Source organism: Sylvia atricapilla, chromosome 14 (assembly GCF_009819655.1).
Source record: "Sylvia atricapilla isolate bSylAtr1 chromosome 14, bSylAtr1.pri, whole genome shotgun sequence".
Classification (NCBI taxonomy): domain Eukaryota; kingdom Metazoa; phylum Chordata; class Aves; order Passeriformes; family Sylviidae; genus Sylvia; species Sylvia atricapilla.
The window spans coordinates 9,765,676-9,785,957 of NC_089153.1; the positions used below are offsets into that span (position 1 = coordinate 9,765,676).

General features: G+C 46.1%; 1 protein-coding gene across 2 annotated transcripts; it reads left to right on the plus strand.

Moving 5' to 3' along the window:
• Positions 1–83: 83 nt before the first annotated feature.
• On the plus strand, positions 84–15,524 carry SLC25A48 (solute carrier family 25 member 48). 2 transcript variants are annotated; one of them, XM_066329054.1, is made up of 8 exons: positions 84–165; positions 1,982–2,025; positions 5,884–5,955; positions 6,969–7,221; positions 8,433–8,681; positions 9,877–10,010; positions 12,950–13,079; positions 13,654–13,692. In XM_066329054.1, exons 1-7 carry the CDS (start codon positions 120–122, stop codon positions 13,070–13,072), a joined length of 921 nt encoding a protein of 306 aa, XP_066185151.1. In that variant the 5' UTR covers positions 84–119; the 3' UTR covers positions 13,073–13,079; positions 13,654–13,692. The 2 variants fall into 2 exon arrangements, with proteins under 2 accessions (XP_066185151.1, XP_066185152.1); XM_066329055.1 differs by lacking the exon at positions 12,950–13,079 and having other exon boundaries at positions 13,654–15,524.
• Positions 15,525–20,282: the final 4,758 nt, after the last annotated feature.

Below are 20,282 nucleotides of genomic sequence, written 5' to 3' on the forward strand. Positions count from 1 at the left end.
CCCGCAGCACCGCCCGGAGCCCGCCCGGAGCCCGCACGGAGCCCGCACGGAGCCCGCCCGGAGCCCGCACGGAGCCCGCAGCACCGCGGGCACCGCCAGCCCCGCGGGACGGGCTCGGGATGGGAAGCGTCCAGATCCAGGAGTTCGTGGCGGGCTTGGTGGGCGGTGAGTGATGCCGGCAGCGCGGGTGGGGAGGCAGCGAAGGGCGCACGGCGGAGGTGCCCCGGGGATAAAACCCTGCGGGTCACCCACGGTCCGTGCCTCCGCCCGGCGTCTGCCACGGTTTGCTTCGCTCTGCTTCGTACGCGAGGTTTAATCCCACTTCCATGGGCGGGATGGTTAAAACTCAAGTTAGGAACGTGTGATGCTGCTGTGCGGGGCCGAATTCCAGAGGTTCCCACGTGCCCCCGGCTCCCGCCGGCTCTCCCGTCCTTGCCCCCGTGGCTGGAAGCGCCGCCGGGCTCGGAAGGGGCTGGCAGCTGCCAAGCCGGGGCTCCCGTGTCCCCATCCCCGGGACAGGCTCTCACCCCGCCGCCCCACCGCCGCCACCGGGCCAATGGCCAAGCATTGATCCTGTCTGCCGGCAATTCCGATGGCAAACACCGGCAAACAGGTAGCAGAAAGAAAAAGAAACCAAACGTAGGGGAGTCAGTAATGGGCCAAGGTTTACAGAACTGACATCCACTGGGTCTGCCAGCTGAGAGGGCGAGCAGCTCTGCTGGCCCCAGGGCTGCAGCAGGACAGAGTGTCCACTGTGACACCAGCACTGGAGAGCAAACCTGTGCTCAGCTGACCCTTCAGACCCGCCACAGGAGCAGGGTGTGAGGTGGCTCACAGTTGTCCTGCCAGATGAAGTTAATAAGTTAGCAGACCGAAAAACCCAAAACCTCTGCCAAAAGTTTGCGTGAGCAGCTGATTCTTGGATCTCTGTAGGCTGTGGTTGCTCTCTGTGCCCCATTGCCCTGTGCTGTTGCTGCACACCCCTGGCAATGGGACAGGATGTCCTGGGAGGTGAACCGCCACCAGCAGCAGTGCCAGCTGAGAGTTTTCATGCATAGCACTGGACCATGGGTGGTCCCATGATTTGGGAGGACAGGGGACATTTTTAAGCACATTTTTAGAAAAGTCATAATGTGTTGACCAAGGACCTGATGCTCTTTTCAGTATTAACCCACCATGAGTGAGAAATTACCTGTAGTCCCCAAAGCACTTGTGGGCACTGATTTTCACAGAGATTTGCTGGTGAGGAAGCATCATATTTTATCCACTCTCCACAAACCCTAAAACCTGCCAGCGTTGTTTGCAACAATCACACAAAACCATGTCCTGGCCATGGCACACAGGTGTTCCATCCTCCTGGAGAAGAGGGAAACCAAACTGTGCTCTGTGCTGCCACAAGAGGTCCTGGCAGTGAGCAGTGTGAGTAGGTGGGTGCATGGTAAGAGAATATGGGCCAACTTCTCCCAAAAGAACCATGGGGAGGAAGGCAGGATGGCACTGGAGAGATCTATACAGAGCAGGATCCTCTGTATCTGAATCCTCTCTGACAGGTATCTCTATAAACTGCTCTTAAAACATCAAAGGATGAGGAGCTGGCTGGTGCCATTAGCAGTCAGGACATCACTCTGAGCCAGGAGAAAGCACTGCTTTGTGTCAAACAGGAATCTCACCATTCTGAGGCTGAAAATTTGTGTGAGCTTACAGAAGAGCAAAAAGGTCCTGGACAGGATATACAAACATGACTTCTTCTCTAGTGACTTTGAGATGTAAAGCTGAAGGAGTCCAGGAGAGTGTACACAGGAAAGTGTTTAAGCTCAGCTTTTAGCTGTTGTCAGGGACAGAGCATCATGCTGGTCATTGCTCTGGCTAGGCCCCTTACCACTGTTCCTATGGAAATCTCTCCTCTCCTCTTAAACCCATTGCATCCTGTCCTGCTACAAAAGCCTCAATGTTTTGCATAATACTTTGCTTTCATCCCCAGGAATTGCCAGTGTGGTTGCGGGCCATCCCCTGGACACGGTCAAGGTAAAACACTTTGAACTGTGTTCACATGTCACCACCCAAACCTCCAGTTCAGACCTTCTCTCTAGCTGATGATTCCAAGGACCTTCACTTATTTCAATGGGGAATTTGGAACATTTTAACAGACTTTTTTCCTGTCTAATGCTCATTTCGGATGAGAAAGTAAAAGAGCTGACTGATTCATGCAAGTTCCTCTGTGGAGAATTAAAGCTGAAAATTAACCTGGCCTTACTTAATGTGTGGTTCACTGAACAGTTCTGCCAATGTTTTATTGAACTTTGCCACAGACTAGTATTCAAAGGGCAATGAGGGAACTGTATTTGTTTTGCTGCAGGCACATTTTTATGTTTTCCTAGTGCTGGTAATGTTGGAAGGGCAGAATGCTGACATTGTTATCCCAAGGCTGTGACACACAGTGTTTATGATTCCCGCATGATAATTATTCCTCCAAAGGAAGGATTGAGAGAAGTAAGAAGGTATTTGTCAGCATGATGCAGACAAGCCCATGCACACACCAGTGCATCTTGACTCAACCAAACTGACCATCCTTACTGATGCAGAGATAGGGAGGAGGAGATCCTGTCCCTCCATTTTTTTGCCCAGGCATTTCTTGGCAGCTTTCATCACTTTAGCTTCTCCATCCTTTTGGGGGTTGTTCAGCCTGAAGAGTAGAAGACTCCAAAGAAATCTCATTGTGGCCTTCCTGTGTACATGAAGGGAGCCTAAAATAAAGACAGAATTTTTAGCAGGGCCCATTGTGATGGGATGAGGGCTATTAGTTTTAAACAGGAAGAGAATAGGTTTAGATTGGATATAAGGAAATTTTATACAAAAAAAGGTGGTAAAACACAGGGACAGGCTGCCCAGAGAGGTGGGGGAATGCCCATCCCTGGAAACATTCAAGGGCAGGATGGATGGGGCTCTGAGCAACCTGCTCTAGTTGGAGGTATCCCTGCTCACTGCAGGGAGATTGAACTAGATGACCTTAAAAGATCCCTTCCAACTTGAGCTATTCTGCAATTCTGTGATCTGTCTTCCCTGCTCTGGTTCAAGCCTGGATCTGGCACCAGGCAGGGCTGCCAGCTGTGGCAAACCCAAAAGCCACTGGTTGTGTTGGCACCTTAAAGACCTTTGGAGGGTGATGCCAAGGGCACAGCATGGCTCACACCACATCCCTTCCCCAGCCATCACCTCTCCTGGGATCAGGAGATGCCTGGCCAGCCCTATTCTTCCTGAGCTGCTAAAGTGATACCAGTGCCAAGGGCATCTCTGTGCAAAGGTGTGTGCAGACCCCATGCAGAGGAGCCACAAGGCTGCCCACACCACCCAGCCATGGGCAGGGCACAGGCAGCAGAGCAGGCTCTGCCCAGCGTTGCCAAGGCAATCCCCATCTCAGGCTAGTGCTCATGGCTCCATTGGCTGCTTTGGGGGAATTTGGCCATGAGAATCCTGCTCGGAAAGATCGAGTTTCTGGATGCCAAGAAAGAGCAAGCCCATCCTTCAGTGATTATAAAGACAACTGTCAGGCCGCTCTGCCGCTCTTGGCTTTGGGCAAGGCTTTGCCTTGGGAATACCAAGTAGGCAGAATTATGTTCCAAATTGAGGTGCAGGAGAGCGGAAAAGAAAGTTTTTACACAGCACTAGGCCAGCAAAGGGGCTGCAGCCTCCAGGGGATAAGGGGTCTTTCCCCATCTGGGAGAGGAGGCAGGACTGAGTACAAGGCCCTGTGGGGTAAGTCCATCTACACCACAGTGCCCATCAAGCCACCTCTTCCCCCTTCAGCCACCTCTTCCCATTGTTGCAGCTTCCATCAAACCCTAGCAGCTATTTTTTCCTACCTCTTCGCAGGTAGGAAAAAGAAGATGGTAAAACACAGGGATGGGCTGCCCAGAGAGGTGAGGGAATGCCCATCCCTGGAAACATTCAAGGGCAGACTTTTTTCAGTCTTCGCAAAACTCTAAAAGTTGTGCCTTTATTCACTTTTCATCCTACCCATTGCATTCATTTCCCCAGAACTTTCTTCAGCTTCTAAGTGTCACCCAAGAGTTCTATCTAATCAAAACATAACAAACAGGAGAACCTTCCAGAGGTATATCCATACTGATATAGCTGACTTGTTCACAGATGCCAGCAGGGATTTCATGCTGGGTGTTAACAGATTAGCTAAGGGACGTGTGTGAGAACCAGAGTGTGAGAACACTCAGTTGCCCCCAGTTACTCAAAATATATATTAACTTGAGCTTCTAAATACCTGGTTACTGGTAAAAGAAAAAAAAAAACCCAAAAAAACAAAACAATGGAGGCAGAGTGGAAATGTCCAGGCTAAGACGAAGCCAGGAGAGAACTCAGGGTGGGCACTGGCGTCAGTTTTTCCTGGGTCACTTGGGGTCCAGCCACCTTCCCCTGCCCTGTTATCCCCAGTGTGAGTCACAATGTACCCAGTCTGCACCCCTGTCTGGGCTGCCCACACTGCACAAGGTGAGCTGCCTGAGCCATGGCAGTATCTTTATGTACCAGCTTGTTCTGAGTGCTCAGTAAATATTCTGCTTTTGCTGCTGCTTCTCTGTGGCCTCTGGCCAGGCCTGGAGCAGAGTGGGAATGCTCCAGGTATGCAAACAGCTGCATGGAGCCACCTCAGGGTCAGCCTGGGCTGAGGGGTGAACACAGACTTTGGTCCCTCCTGCTCCTGCCAGGGTCCCACGGTGGCACTGGCAACCTTTTGCAGGGCTCTGGGTCAAATGATTGTGCCATCCTACCTGCTGTTTGCCATCCAAAAGCTCCCACCAGTCATGAACCATGTCTGGCAGACACACATTCCTTGGAGCTTTATATACCCAAATAATTTCCTGCTTCCCCTTGGTGTAAATCAGGGCTGAGCCAGTGGAGGGAATTGGACACCATCCCTCCAGTGCACATTGGCAGTGTCCATTGAGACTTCATTGCTAGCAGCAGTGCTGATAAATATAGTCAGAAATGTCCTCCCCATTTCCTCAAAACATTCCTGATGGAGCATATGTATTTTTCTATAAAAAACGAGCTCTGGCCTCAGCCAAGATGAGGCCTGAGGTGCTGTGAAGTGAAGAGTGTTTCCATTTTCTTGCATACCTCTAAGCCCAAAAAATGCATCCCTTGTTAGGATGTTTCTAGTGCAACCTTGTGAGCAGCTTGAATGAAAGACAATTAAATATATACATATGAGAAGGAGAAATGCTTAATCCTGTAAGGCTTTGATGTTACTCCTGTGACATTTCTTATATCTGTTGGAAGGTTTATAGCCAGTTTGATTTCCAGAAATAAGATGTCTTTTTTGAAATTATACGAAACTGTGTTTTTGAGTGAAGCATGGAGAACTTCTGAGATGGTGCTGAATTATTTTAGCTCCAATTAGTATCCCTGTGTCTTAACATTCACCTTGGAACAGAAGGGCCCTATAAGTCTCCCAGGGGAGTTCCCCACTCCTCTCATTGCAACACATCCCAGGGCTTCCCTGAGAGTCTCCAAATGGAAAAGACCACACCACTCTCCTAATTTCCACATAAATCAGGCCCTTGCCAAGGACAGCACTGCACACCAGCAGCCTGCTGTGCTGGGTCAGGGTGGCTGGTCCAGACTGGAGAGCAATTTGACAGTCATTGATTCCAGATGTTGCAGAGAGCTTCAAGCGGTGAGATCCTGCTTAGCCTTGCTTCTGGCAAAGTTTAAGAGGGTGGATGCACATATATCTTATTTTATTGCTCAATTCTATTTACGACTAAGGAAGGACTTGCTCTCAAAGCAAAGTACACATTGTTTACGTAGCATGAGCCTCCATTGGGCTGGAAGCATAGGATTTTAATCACATTTTACAAATGTCTTTTGCAGACTCGTTTGCAAGCTGGACAAGGATATGGAAATACATTCAAGTGTGTTCTCACTGTGTACAGAAATGAGTCTGTAAGTACTTCATTGTACTTTAAATGTGCTAGTAGAAAGTGGAAGTCAATAAATAGATAAATACATAAAGCAATTGTACAAAATGCTGTTGACACCAGCAGTTATATAAAGACCAATAAAGTTTATGTGATTGAGCCTGCAAATCCCTGCAGCCTTCTCTTGTTTAACTCTAAGGTAATCCACTTGGTGACTCCTATAGGGAAAAGAGAGATCCCTGGCATGGAATGATCAGTGTCCCCAGATCAGTTGCATCCACAGTGACTTTTTCCTGATCTCACTGGCAAATGTCTCCCAGAGGGATTTTGCTGACTTTGGTCAAGCCAGAACAAACATTGTCTATATGAGGCACTTCTCTGTGGGTTCCTGTGCTGTTAACCATATCTTGTATTCTGCACAATCTCTATAAGCCTTTAGCAGCATGAACCAATTTCCTTTGCTCAGCACGTGCAAACAGTTGATTCCAAGAGACATCTGCTACTTGGATTTGCATTTCATCCCTGACTATGGCAGGGGATTGGAATGAGATGACTTTCAAAGTCCTTTCCAACCCAAACCATTGTGTGATTCTGTGAACCTCCCAAAAGGTGGTTGTAGTCAGGTGGGGGTTGGTCTCTTTCTCCAGGCAGAAGACAGAATGAGAGGACAGAGTCGTAAGCTGCACCAAGGGAAATACAGGTTGGATATTTGGAAAAAGTTTTTTACAGAAAGGGTGATAAAGGACTGGAATGGCCTGCCTGGGGAGGTGGTGGAGTCCATGGATGTAATTAAATAAATATATCAATAAATACATAAATAAATGTAATCTCTGGATGTGATTAAAGACAGACCAGATGGCACTCATTGCCATGGTTTAGTTGAGGTGTTAGCACATGGGTTGGACTCCATGACCTTGAAGGTCTCTTCCAACCCAGTCATTCTGTGAATTCTGTGGAGTTCTAACCTGACAGACAAGTCGGGGCTTACACTGCTCAGTCCTGCTCAGTCTCCTAAGCCCTGCTCCCTTCCCTGGGTAGCTGGCTGGCTTCTTCAAGGGCATGTCCTTCCCGCTGGCCAGCATCGGCATCTACAGCTCGGTGGTGTTCGGCGTCTTCAGCAACACGCAGCGGTTCCTCGGCCAGCTGCACCACGGGGACCCCGCCGCCGGAACGTCCCTCACCGACATGACCCTGGCCAGCATCGTGGCAGGGGTCATCTCCGTGGGCATCGGCACCCCCGTGGAACTGGTCAAGACAAGGCTACAGATGCAAACACAGCCGTACAACAAAGGTAGGAAGCAAGAGTTTCTTCTTCCTGTGTCTTCCCACCAGTCGTTGGTAGGTACGCAGAGGTATAGAACGACTTTGTTTGAGGCCAGGCTTTCTGCTGCCTTGTGCTGCTGCAGCTGAGCTAAAAATTCCCCCTTTTACCTGAGGATGGACCTCATCCTGCCCAGCTCAAGGATAGGGTTTTATCAATGGCATTTCCAGCCAGTTGGGATCTATAACTGCCTCTCTACATGAGGCAGGTCTGCTCAAGACCAGAAGCTACAGAAACTGTAAGTCCCTGGGCTATGGGTCCCCTGGAGATCCCAGCAGCAGCACCATGGCTGCCAGTGGCAGTGCCAGCTCCCCATCTCCCTCTGCATGCTCTCAGTCCCATGTATATGCGCCCATAAACCTCTGTTATTCCACCTCTCTCCATTCAAAGGCAGAAGTTTCCCATTTACTGTTAAAAACCACTGACTTATTTCACACAGGGTGCCAGGTAGCGCAGGTGTGAGCAGGAAGGGTCAGGAGGACACAAGAGCAGGATGGCAGTGAGTGGCTGCTCCCTGTCCACAAACTGCAGGCAGAAGGAGCTGCTTCAGCTCTAGACAGCAGCTGAATTCCACTGCAGACTGCCAGCATGGAGGGAACCCCAGCAGCCAAATGAAGACATAGAGCAGCTTCAGAGCTGAACAGCTTGGATTTCAGTATTTCAGCTTTCTCACAATGACAGTCATGGTTTTTAACTGTGAAAGGCTGGCATTTTTCTGTTGCTTTGATAAAACAATACTATGTCCATTTTTAAAGCCTCCATGCTTCTTAGCAACCTAATGCCTCTTACAAAAACAACTTGGTCTGCATGGGAAGGGCCAGACTCTGAAGATGTTAAGGCTTTCAAAGATGTGACTTGGCATAAGTTGAAGTTAAAATCCATGAAAATTAGGCACATTGCCTTAAACTTATTTGGAAGTCTCACTGGGCATATACTATTGGGAGCTATGCCACACCTCTAAGAAAAATCTGTTTTGAAGTGTCTAAATGTTTTCTGAAAATAAACCTAAATACTATCCCCTAAAACCTTTCCCCCATGCTGTCTGTTCACCCCAGCAGAAGAATCTGGATGGCAGTGACTTCTGATTAATGGCAATGGGCTTTGGAGGGGAGTTCTGTGGCAATATATCTATTCTAACAGTTGTATTTTTTTATTTATTTAAAATTTTTTTTTTTTGGTAGCAAACGTTAAACTAAATTCCACAGTTCCTGGATCTCCTGTGTACCGAGGCCCAATCCACTGCTTAAGGACAATCCTACAGAAAGAGGGGATAGCAGGAGTATACCGAGGCAATGTAGCAATGCTCCTGAGGGATGTCCCCGGGTACTGCGCCTATTTCATCCCGTACGCAATGTTCTGTGACTGGATAACTCCTCACGGAAGCATTTCTCCTAGTCCCTTCTCTATCTGGGTGGCAGGGGGTGTAGCAGGTAAGCACCTTTACTTCCTCACAGCATTGGCAAAGCAATAACAGGAAGGTTCTCAGGGCAGATTACGAGGGTGACTCAGGGGCCACCGCATCCTCCTGAAGGCCAGCAGAGGACATGGGACTGAACGACCTTCCTTCCCCAGGGCAGGGTTCCCTGGCACCACAGCTGCACTTTATGACCTGACAAACTTTAAGGAAGTGGTGTTATCAGACCTTCACTGGGCTCATTGTCAGTGAAGAGGAGAACAGATAGTCCCTACATCTCCCTGGATGCCTCAGGGCAGCCTGCCAAGCACATTGCCAGGGATATGTGAAAGCCAAGATGCCTCCAGACGAGGACTTCAACCTGTTGGCTGCCCACCAGGAGGGTGTGCACCTACCCACACCTAGCAGAAGCCAAGTTGACTGTTACTGATCTTCTTTTTTCCATGTGTACACTTGCCAGTAAAACTGGCACTTGTACTACTACTCCCACTCCCCACTTCTTGGCCATTTCTAAATTGCAGGTCCATAAAGGCAAAGTCCATCCTTAGCTCAGGTAATGATAACAAAATGCCTTCTCCTTTTCTCCTCAAATAAAGAGGCCCCTGGTGCCTCTGGGTAGTTTTTCTAGTGTGCCCCAACACTCCTGTAGGTCCAGACAAACTCTTGCCTGTCCAGTTGGGCCATGGCTTGCAGTCATGTACTGATCTTTCTAGAGGCAAAGCATCCCACTCAGCTGCAGGAAATAGGCATTTCTTTAGAGGAATGACAGAGTATCTCACTGTGTGGAGCCAAATCCTGGCAGCCTGAGATGCACCTACCCATTATTTGTATCCTTAGCTCAAACTTTGCTTTACAATGGAATTATCAGAAGACTCTGTATTTTCTGGAATCATCACAAGCAGCAGCTCAGGCTCTTCCCATGGCATGTCCGTGTTCCACCAGAAGCACAGCAGAAGATGCATTTGCACCTAGAGAAGCCTCTCTTGGGTTGCCTGCATCTGATCAGGAGCATAACCTCCAAAATCTGAACACATCTTCCAGAAACTGGGAACTTCGTCCCAGAAACACGGTTTCTGTGCCGGAGCAGGGTGAATGCCGTGACGTGAAAATCACATGAATATGATGTGATAGTTGTGAATTTCTGAGTTCACTGACCTGCAGGCAAGGAAGTATAGTGAAGGAATTATTCAAATACTTCTGCATTTTTCCAGGAGCCGTTTCCTGGGCAGTATGTACTCCAATGGATGTTGTGAAAAGTCGACTTCAGGCAGATGGAGTTTATTTAAACCAGTACAAAGGGACCCTTGACTGCATGTTGCAGAGCTACCAGAAGGAGGGCTTAAAAGTAAGTGACATTTGAAGTTAAATCTGGTTATTAGGTATTTAATTGTCAATTGGAAAATACAGTGTTTGTTAAAAACCTATCTGCAGTGTTGAGAGACAGCTAAAGCCAGCTAGTACTAAATTATTATAATGGCAGTAGGTAATTATAGTGTAGATTCCTTCTAAATCAAAATAGTGAGAGTAATAATGCATGTTACATAATACAGAAATGAATGGCTGGGGGTCACACACTGCTGGTGTAATTAACTTCAAACCACATTTCATGTTAGTGCACTTAATCATGGATATAATTTGTCTTATCATAAATCAGAGGTAGAAAGTCTTACCTCTGTGATTCTTTTGCAAAATGCAGAGGTCAAATGTTTCTACTGACTTTGGTGTCAATGAACTGATTCCAGTGGGACTGTCCTGGCACTCACCTTGATCAATGCTTTGGTGGAACTAATGCTGCTTTTGCTCTCCTCACCCTCATTTTGCACCAAGACAGAGTTTACTGTCAGCATTCTTAAATCAGAATTGCTTTAGTTTCGATTGTGAAGAAGGGCTGAGTGCCAAACAACTTATCTTCCTTTTCTGACTGTCTGTTAGTGTAATAAAAGGTATTTGTTCCACCTGCAAACTTTGCCTCAGTAAAATGTGAATAGCAGAGAATAGCACAGAATAAGGGTTTGCAGCTTCATTGAGTTTGCCAAGGCATGGATGGGAAGTAATGTTTTCTATATTGAGATAAATCTGTATTTATCATCAAAACAGCACATCATCTCTTAGCTCCAAAGTGTTAGTTTTCACATTCTGACAGAAACGTAGCAAGTTAAACAAGTTACAAACAGGAAAATAACCTGAAAAATCACCAGTCAGTGTGATTTCAGCATTTGCCAACATGCCACTGTGTTATGCCAGCTGTCACAGGAGCCCCGGGGTCTGGTTCAGCTTTTGCCACTGAGTGAAGAAAGTCACATTCATGTGAAGCACAAGCACCTGGAGAGATTCTGAAGACTGTGCTTGGACAGTCAGATGGGGACAGGGTGCCCAGGCTCTACAGTACCTGCCTTGTGCATTCCACCCAGTGTGCACTTTCCCAGCAGGGTGGCTGAAATGGGAATTTCCATGGGTTTTCCTTTCTCTCTCCATCCTCATCCTCATTCTCATCCTCATCCTCTGCCCTCCTTCTCCTGCCTGAATTAACAACTAAAAGAGTTTTCTGGTGGAGTTCTGTACCTCTTCTAGTTTTTCTGCCATCACATCTGGGCACCTGCCCCAAAGCCATCAGTAGGATTGAGTAATTAGTGGATAGCAAGACTGGATCCTGCTCTCATAAGAAAAATCTTTTTAAATGTTGGGAGACTCACAACTGACAAATGGCAAACCCAGGGCTGGATGTTTTTCTTCTGGGACAAAGAAACTTCTCTTTCCTAACAAAATAAAACATCCCAATAAATTAAATAATATCCTAAATGTTCCAACACTGAAATTTCACATTGCAAGCTTTATCTAAACTATATGAACATATTTTGATTCTGTCTCAAGTCAGCATTATGCTTAGGCCTTATTGGACACAGGATATAATGATGTTTAGTAGAGTTCAGTAATTTCAGGGGGAAAAATTGGTTATATGCTTAAATCTGAGTGCCAAGATTTTTTGAGGTTTTTTATAGTATCTGTGGGAACTTTGCCATTATAAAGCCTGGAGAGAGGTTTGATTGCTGATGCTCCTTTTCACATTGTGGTGTTTAGATTAGTGACTTGTGGTGATGAGCCTTGGTGGTTAATGGAGTGATTTTGTGAGAAACAGGCCAGCAGAGACACCCCCTGGAAGCATCATACTGTGAGCAGACTCACCCCACAGTGAGCAGTTTGTGCACATCCTCACACACACCAAGGTGTGGTGTTTGTGGTGAGGGGTGCTCAAAGGGAGACCAGGCAAGGTCAGCAGTCAGGACTGACAAGACTTTTTCAAAAGCACTGTACTGTTCAAGCATTTTAAAGCCACATAATCTTTCACTTGTTGCACGTGCCAGCATCTTTTAAAAAGAAATATATTGACCAGATAAAGGAAATCTCGAAGCTGGTATTTGTTATCTTCATTAAAGAAAGTGCTGGGTTATGTATGGGTACTGAAGTTTCACCTTAGGAAGACTCATGGGAAAATATCAGCTTCTATCAAATATTTTCCCCAAAGGCAGTCATGAGGGAGTTCTCAGCAAGGTACAGAGGAAGCCTGGTTTTCACTTGATTGAGAAATTCCTTCTATGCTCAAAGGTGAAACCTGAAAAATTGTCTCTGCACGGCTGGGCTGGCTCACAGCCACACCACTCCCTCTCCACTTTCCAAACATCTTCTATGCCCACAGACCCAGCCCCGGGGATGAGAGCATTTCCTGCATGAAAGCAGAGCCTTCTTGTAGCCTGGGGTTTGTGTGATCTCCACATATTTATGTATGCCAAGGGAAGAAAGGCCAGATTGGATGAGGCTTGGAGCAATGTGGTCTAGGGAAGGTGTCCCTGTCCATGGCAGGAGGTTGGAACAAGGTGAGCTTGAAGGTTCCTTCCAACCCAGAGCACTCTGTGGTTCAGCCACCCTATGACTGTAGTGAGGTAGGACCACACTGCAAGACATTTTAGATTTCTTGCTTTCTGTTTTACACCAATTCCATGAGGCCAGTTTTTACCCTTTACCTCTTTAACTCTGGCTGGCATCTACAGGTGGGTCCACAGGGAGCACAGAGCACAGTGATGCCAGACCAGTGACTTCTGCCCGTGTTCCCCTTCCCCAGACCTCAGCCAAAGGTGCAGACCTCAGCTAAGACCAGCAGTGGGAGCGTACCTTCCCAGCAAACCCAAAAGATTTGGTTCTTCAGAATCCCACCATGAGTTCATTCAGTGTTTTCTTCCTCTTAAAACAGTGTATTCTTATGCTCTAACCCTGCTCCATTCCCAACAGGTCTTTTGTAGGGGCCTCATGGTCAATACAGTGCGAGGATTCCCATCGAGTGCAGCCATGTTTCTTGGCTATGAACTTTCTCTCAAAGCAATGAAAAGATACCAAACTGAGACCAGTCCCTAACTTCCAGGTCAGCACATAAAGACCCTCCAGCTTTATTAAAGTGATAGAATTAACCTTTGAATCAAATAGAGTTGCAATTGTATAGATCCTCTGAAAGTTGTATAACTTACACAGGTACCTACACACCTGAATAGCCAAATACAGTTTGGGTCTGTGGGATTCAGAGCAGACTGCAAATGTGCCAATGGATTTTAGTTTCCGTCCCCATCTCCTGGAATTTCATTGTAATCTGTTCTGATTGTTGTGTTTATTTTAATTAATATCACTCTGAAATAAGAATTTGAAAGGAGATTATTATCTAATATTTTGTAAGTTTTGAAATATTTTTTATAGTCCCTGCACAGTATTCTTTCCTCACTTGTTCTACCTCAAAAGATATGAAATTAAGCTCTTTGAAAGTGCCTTGACTATCAAGTCACTGTCTCACTCTTTCCCTCATTAACTTAGAGGTGCATAAAGGAGCAGCATTAAAAATATCTGATTAGAGAAACTTTTTTAGCAGCTAGATACTCAGGATTTTTTTGCTGTCTTTGCTCCTTTCTGCAGTACTTCATAAATCTCATTCTTCCTTATTTCAAAAGTGTTGCCAGGAAGACCAGAAAGTCTCATACCTTCCTGAGCCAGATCAGCAGTGTGGTGTTGGTGAGGGCTCAGCTGCTCTGACAGAAGACTCCCATCCTGCACCTACAGCAACTGCTGTGGACACGTGGTCAGTGGAGGACTCCAAAAATTGCACCAGCTCAATCAAATCCAAAGACTATTTTATTATCAAATCTTTCACTCTTGACTAAGAACACCTTGATAATTCTAGGGGTGGTGGTGGGCTTCTTCACCAATGACATTTTTCCTATTGAGTCAGGAAGACGACTTACTTCCCTTTCCCAAGGGATGTACCCAAACTCAGCCCACCCCACAAAAATCACCAAGGGAGCATCTTTTGTACAACATGGCATTATAACACTTGTCTTCTTTGGTGACCAAGGGAAAGAGCAAATGTGGTGGGTACATAGGTGCTTTTTTTGTAGGAATGTCTGGATTCCCACCATATCCTAGCTTGCTCTCAGGTTCAAAGAAGTGGGCGACTCCTCTCATACAAACACTTATGTTCTACAACACAGTTTGGCAAATTTAACACATTATCATGAAAAATGTAAAGGCTTCAACAACTTCAGTCTGTTATACAAGGTATAAATTAAATTGGGAAACAGGAGGATGTTAAATTCAGAGACTAAGCTGCTTTTTTTATACAGAAAACAATAAAACAAGTCTGCATTTCATACAGAAGGCTGCCTATTAATTTACACAGCTTGCCTGCTGCAGGTCTCCAGGGACCAGCTTGAGGTATCTCACTGGACCTTCTGAGCTCCCTGACATGAATTGCCAGCTGCCAAAACCTGCAGATATCACTTTTTAGCTGTGAGCAGACCATCACCAAAAGAAATCTCTTTAGGACACAGTACACTTCAGACCTACAGCTCTTTGCAGGAATCCCACTGAGACCACTGGGGCAGGCCCAGTCTCTCTTTGGTCTACCTCAGCCTCTCAATTATTCCAAGATCTTTTATATCATGATAATTTCTCCTTATGCTGTTAAATATCCTTATGATTTATTGTCTAAGCATGGAGCTTTTGATGCCAAAGCCCAAGAAGGACCAGCTTTGCTGTGACAAGAGGACTCAGGTGGCACTGGCAGGAGAGGCGAAGGGGGCCACATGCAGAGGGACATATGGCATGGGGGAATAATCTAGGACAACACTTTATCTGGGAAAGGTTCTAGAGGGACAGCTCATCTTCTGGAGAAGAGCTCTGGGGGAAAAGCCCAGTGACTGCAGTTTCAGCAGATGCCTTCAAAAAAACGGTTTCTGAAGACAATGTGGAACAGCTGTCCAGCTTTCCTCCACAAAATTAGAAGGAAAAAGAAACTCCTATGTCCTCTTCCCTGGAGGAATGGGGGTATTGGTCACAACACTTGAAGATGCCAGCAGAAAGTGCCTAAAACTTTGGGTCTGGAGCAGTACTTGGAAATGGGGTCACCTTCTTTGGGCTCCTCATCACTGGGGCCCAGATTAAAAACAGAAGAGTGAGTGGTCCCAGAACTGGCCTTAGAATGGGGAAGAAACAGCTGGTTTTGCTTCATCTCAGGACTTCGCTGTGAGAAGGCATACAGTGCCTTTGACCTCCTTTAGGATACATGGAACTGTTTTTGATAAACAATATGGAAAAAATTGATGAGCCTTCACCCAAGTATTTGTTGCTGGCTGCATTTAAGGATTCATCTTTTCCATGTTGCTTATTTTAATGCATGTATGTAAAACATGTTTTTTTTGATTGATAATATCATGTATCTCCAGGGAAAATACTTGGGCAGACTATTTTTTTAATGCAAATCAACGGTGTGTTCATCTGCCTGCATAATGTAAAATGCACCATCAATGAATTAAACTAATGAGTTCACAACAAGCTGTGTATCTGCATGATCCTGCCCTCATGGTGCCCAGGTTCAATCCACTCGGTGCTCTCTGGGTTTATAACCCTGAGACTCGTGTTAGAGTTGCATGGTGATATTTCATGATACTAATCAATCCAATTAAAACAATTTCAAGACTGGAGCCCAGGATTTGCCTGGACAAAACTCTCATGTAGTACACACCTGCCAGAAGGAGCTGTCAGGGAGAGCCATGGGCAGCTTGGCGTGGAAAGGGAGCAGAGAGCAGAAAGCTACTCTCAATAATATAAATGTCTATGACATAAATGCATATAACATAAATATAAAATCATGAAGATCAAGTGGGAAGGTAATATAAAGTTTTGGCCACTTGATGGCATCCTCATCCCTGGCAGGGCATGTGCTGCTCACTTGGAGCTGCCAAGCAACCCCTCTTGGGTCTGGACCCTGAGCCCAAATCTGCTGCCTGACCAGCACACATTCCCTTCCCCAGGGGCAGCCCCACACTGGACAGTCTTTAGATGATTTTGGGGTGCCCCTGCCCTGCCAAAGGCTGCCCTGGTCTGGGAGCACTGGAGGCAAGCCCTGGACACACTGGTTAATCAGTGCATCACCCCATTAGCATTCACAGACAAACCACCAAAGAGGCAAAGCAACTCTGGGCTAGAGCATGAGGGTTTCAAGGGTGACAGCAGCACAGGCCACTGTGAAGGAGATTTGGCTGCCTCTGGGTCACTGCTGGTAACCAAGGACACCTTAGGATTGGGACAAGCAGTTTTTGAGGCCCAGCACACCCTGTGATACCCCTCACTGTGACCACCACAGCCCTGGGAAGTGCTCAAGGCCAGGTTGGACAGGGTGCTGCTTTAGTGGAGGGTGTCTCTGCCCATGGTGAGTGGGTTGGAAGGAGATAAGCTTTAAGACCCAAACCCTTCTATGGCTCTATGATCCCTGCACATGGAGACTGATAGACAGTTTAGCCTTGCTTTTGCAGTGGAGAGTGCGTGGCTGTGTCACCAGAGAAAGAGTTCGAGTGGTGCTGGGGTTGTGTGACAACCCCATGCCAGCCAGTGCCATGTCCCAAAGATGAGGGATGGCAATTGAAATTTATACACACAGAGACTTGACAAGCCTGCGTCTTGTGAATAATCTTCTGTATGGTATATCAAATGCATTAATTTTTGGAAATTATATCAATATCATTATCCATGGATAGAAATCAGAATCTACAAAGAAATTTTCAGGGATCTGGTGATGGGAGTTTAAAACAGCCTTTCCTGGGAAGCAGACAGACAGACACACAGCTTATTCAGTGGAGCACCGATTACATATGTTGGTAGTTCTGTCTCTGAATTACAAAAAAGAAAAGCCCTGTGTCAACAGAACTCAGAATATGGGCCCAGCTCCTTTGTCAGTGCTCTCTCTGTACTGACCCGCCATCAGTGGCATGCTCCACACACAGGCTGGAGTGGTAGAAGCCATCTGCTTGATAGGTTGTTCAAGGTATTTATAGAGCCCCTCATTTCAAAAATAAATGCAGTAAATCCTGAAATTGTCCAAAAATGAGAAGGGAGACCAGGAGAACCAGGAATACATACTTCTGTGTGTTTGTTGCCTGGATTATGAAAGCATATTCAGACCTGTCATCCCTCAAATAAGTCTGTAATTGCCCAACTATTATGTCTCTGATGGCATTCCAGCTCTTACAACAGCCTGTATTACTTAATGAGATGTTGGCTGTTTTTCACACTTTAGAAACTATTTAGTGCTATGAAAGGAAAAAGTGGTAACAGCAGCTTATTTCCTCCATTGAAAAAAACCCAATCAAACAGGAACCAATTTCCCAGTGAAATTCTGTTTTCCTAGCAAACAGCCTTGACCTGGATGAAAGTCTTTGGGGCTGGGAGAAGCTTTGTGATGTCTATGGTGCATAGAGTGGGAAGAGGCTGGTGCTCCCCAGTAGTTTTAGCATCTACTGAAAAGTCCCTGTAAAGGTCTTTTCCAGCCTAAATTATTTTCTGATGGCTCTGGGCCAGGCTGAAATTTTCTCAGGCCTTGGAGTCCCGGCCTGGTGTTTCCCCACCACAGGGGAAGGCAAGATCACAGTCCACATCTCAGTTTCTCTTTGTCTGAGACAGAGGAGTAGCTGACATCTTTGCAGGCATTAAGACATATCTCTTTGGTTTATCTGAAACTCCTTGTTTTGTCATAGAGGTTGTTTTAGTAGAAATTCTTCTCCTAGGCGTGGCATTCACATCAGCCAAGAAGGCCAATGCCTGTCTTGTACTTGGGAAGAAAAAAGCGAAATGTAGAAGCAGGAAAATTATGAGATCCAAGGAAACAAGTGGGAAGAAGTTCAAGTGCTAAACTGAATGTGAACTGCACAAGAACAGCCTCCTCTCTAAATCTTTTTCCTATATATGCTCCTTCGGTAATTCACAGACTGATCACTGCCAGCTTAGATAAAGCAGAATGTAGAGTATCCTTCCAGAGACAGGCTCCAAAAGGAATGAAGCCATGAAGTGAAGGGAAATTTAAGTTCTCACACTGATTTTCAAGGCAGTTTTCCTGAACTGTAGATCCTGTGATCGTTCCAGAATCAGACACAAGTGGAACAACCAACCTGTTAGGAGCCACTCATGCAGCAGAAGTGTATTTTTAAAGGAGTTTTAGAGGTCCCATGTGCAGCCTTACTGTAAGAATAAAATGCCAGATACATCAAGAAATCCTTGCTTAGGACGGATGAAATTCTAAGGCTACTGGGCTGTCTCTGAAGAGAATACTCTTTGAGTGATGGAGAAAGCAATGTATAACTTTGAGTCACAAGGAGAAAGATCTGGAGAAACCAGAACCTTGCAAGTGGGAAAAAAACACATTGAGACTGCCCTATCACAAATACCTGCTGCATCAAACTGGCACCTGCAAGGCCTCACCTCTGTGAAAGCACCAGGACTTAGCTCATCTTCATGGACTGCTCCATTCTCCCATGTTTCAAAACATTTTAGCACTAATGTAGCCTACTTCACACACAGAATAGAAACACATGGTCTAGAAATCCTGCCAATTCTCATGGATAAGGGCCAACTTGCTCTTACTTATGCAACCAGGTGGGAACCAATATCCATCCCTGCTTCACTGTTGAATCACTATTGCTGTGTTTCCCTCAAGCAGCCTGCAGGTGGATTTTCAATGCTTCCAGCATGAAAAGTGAGCTGCGATGTGGGGCTGGCTGGTGAAGAGCTCTAACACAGCCATGGAGTGAATGCCTTGTGCTGTCTGTCTGTCCTGCATGCTCAGCCTCCCTCTGCACGCTGTGCTGAGTGGGGAATCCAGCACACAGGGTCATCACACGGTGGGACAAGCAAGGAAGGGTGAGTGGACTTCTGATGTGACAGCACTCAATGTTTCTCTTTCATGGTATGAAAGCAGTCAGGCCACAAAAGAAGACACTGGAAGAAGACACTAGGAAAAATCTTAAAATGCAAGAGAACTGGAGACCTCTGTGTGAATTCCTGCTGTCTTCTGCCTCCTTTTAGAGATGGTTGGTTGTGGGAAGCATTTTCAATATGCACAGCACACAGCATGGCTGGCCTGGTGCTGTCAGGGCTTTTTTCTTTTAGATGTTTCAGCTCTTGCTAAATATCATTGCAGCATGGAATGCTTGGCTCAGCCCAAGCCAGCTCTGGTGACTGTACTATTGGGAGAAACAAGGAAGATTTGCACCTCTGAAGGTCTCTCTCATGTGCTGTCCCCTCTCACAGCTTCTGAGTGCCGCTAGTATTTGTTAATAAGCTTAAATTGTTTCAAGTTAATTAAAACTCATCTGGAAGTAGTGAGAGGTCCATTACCTGCAGAAGCTAATGTGAGCCCTGAGGACATCCTGTGGTCCATCTGCTAGGGCAGAGCACAGCATGTGGCTCTCAGGGGGTGCACTACCCTCTTGGATTGGATTGAATCTGAAATGTTTCCTGATCTGAAATGTTCATCAGGATTTGATGTTTGATGCCTTTCTGTTAGAAGTAATCTTGCTATTACTATGCTATGGTTTACCCTTTCACAAAGGGATTAGAATGCCCCTATTTTCCTTGATTTCTACATTAGCATATGTCATCTTTATCTAAGAGAAAGGGAAAAAAATACTCCAACCCACCTTATCTCTGGAAAATGAAACTATGAATAGCATCTCTTCATTTGTGTTCTTTGCATCTCTTCTATCTTGATCAGTGCATGCAGCAAATGTAAAACAAACTGGTTTGTTACCTGGGTGTTTTTCCTCTGCAGGGAGTTGATTTTTTTCTGTGTTAAAAAATCCAAAACGTGTAGGGATTCTTAGAAACTCTACACTGGGATGCAAATTCTCTCAAGAGAACTCATGAGAACTCACAAACTCTGGAGGTTTATGCAAACCAGGTTAAAATATTGATCTGGAAATTGGATGTTTTGTGAAGCATTTTTGGTCATTCAACCTGGCATCAAAGTAAAGGGCATTGTAAGAAAATACATATCCTAAAGTATTTACTCAAAACCCAGAAATGTGCAGGACATTAGAGTCTCCAAAGGAGCCAGAACAAACTGCCTCTAAGAGATCACAGAAATAAATACATTGGAGAGTTTTATGTACTCACCTTTTCCAAAAAATCTGCTCAGGGCTGGAATCTTAATATCCCATCACTTGAAAGTTGTTGGGCTGCCCTGGTGCTGGCAGTACCCGTGGGAATGGAGCTCTCTGCCCCCTCCTTACTCTGCTCCTCCACTGCACCCTGC

Excerpts from the sequence above, each read along its gene's own strand:
- SLC25A48 (XM_066329055.1), top strand. The coding sequence starts at position 120 with ATGGGAAGCGTCCAGATCCAGGAGTTCGTGGCGGGCTTGGTGGGCG. Across the intron at positions 2,026-5,883 it reads ATCCCCTGGACACGGTCAAG|ACTCGTTTGCAAGCTGGACA; the intron begins GTAAAACACTTT and ends TGTCTTTTGCAG. Across the intron at positions 7,222-8,432 it reads AACACAGCCGTACAACAAAG|CAAACGTTAAACTAAATTCC; the intron begins GTAGGAAGCAAG and ends TTTTTTTGGTAG.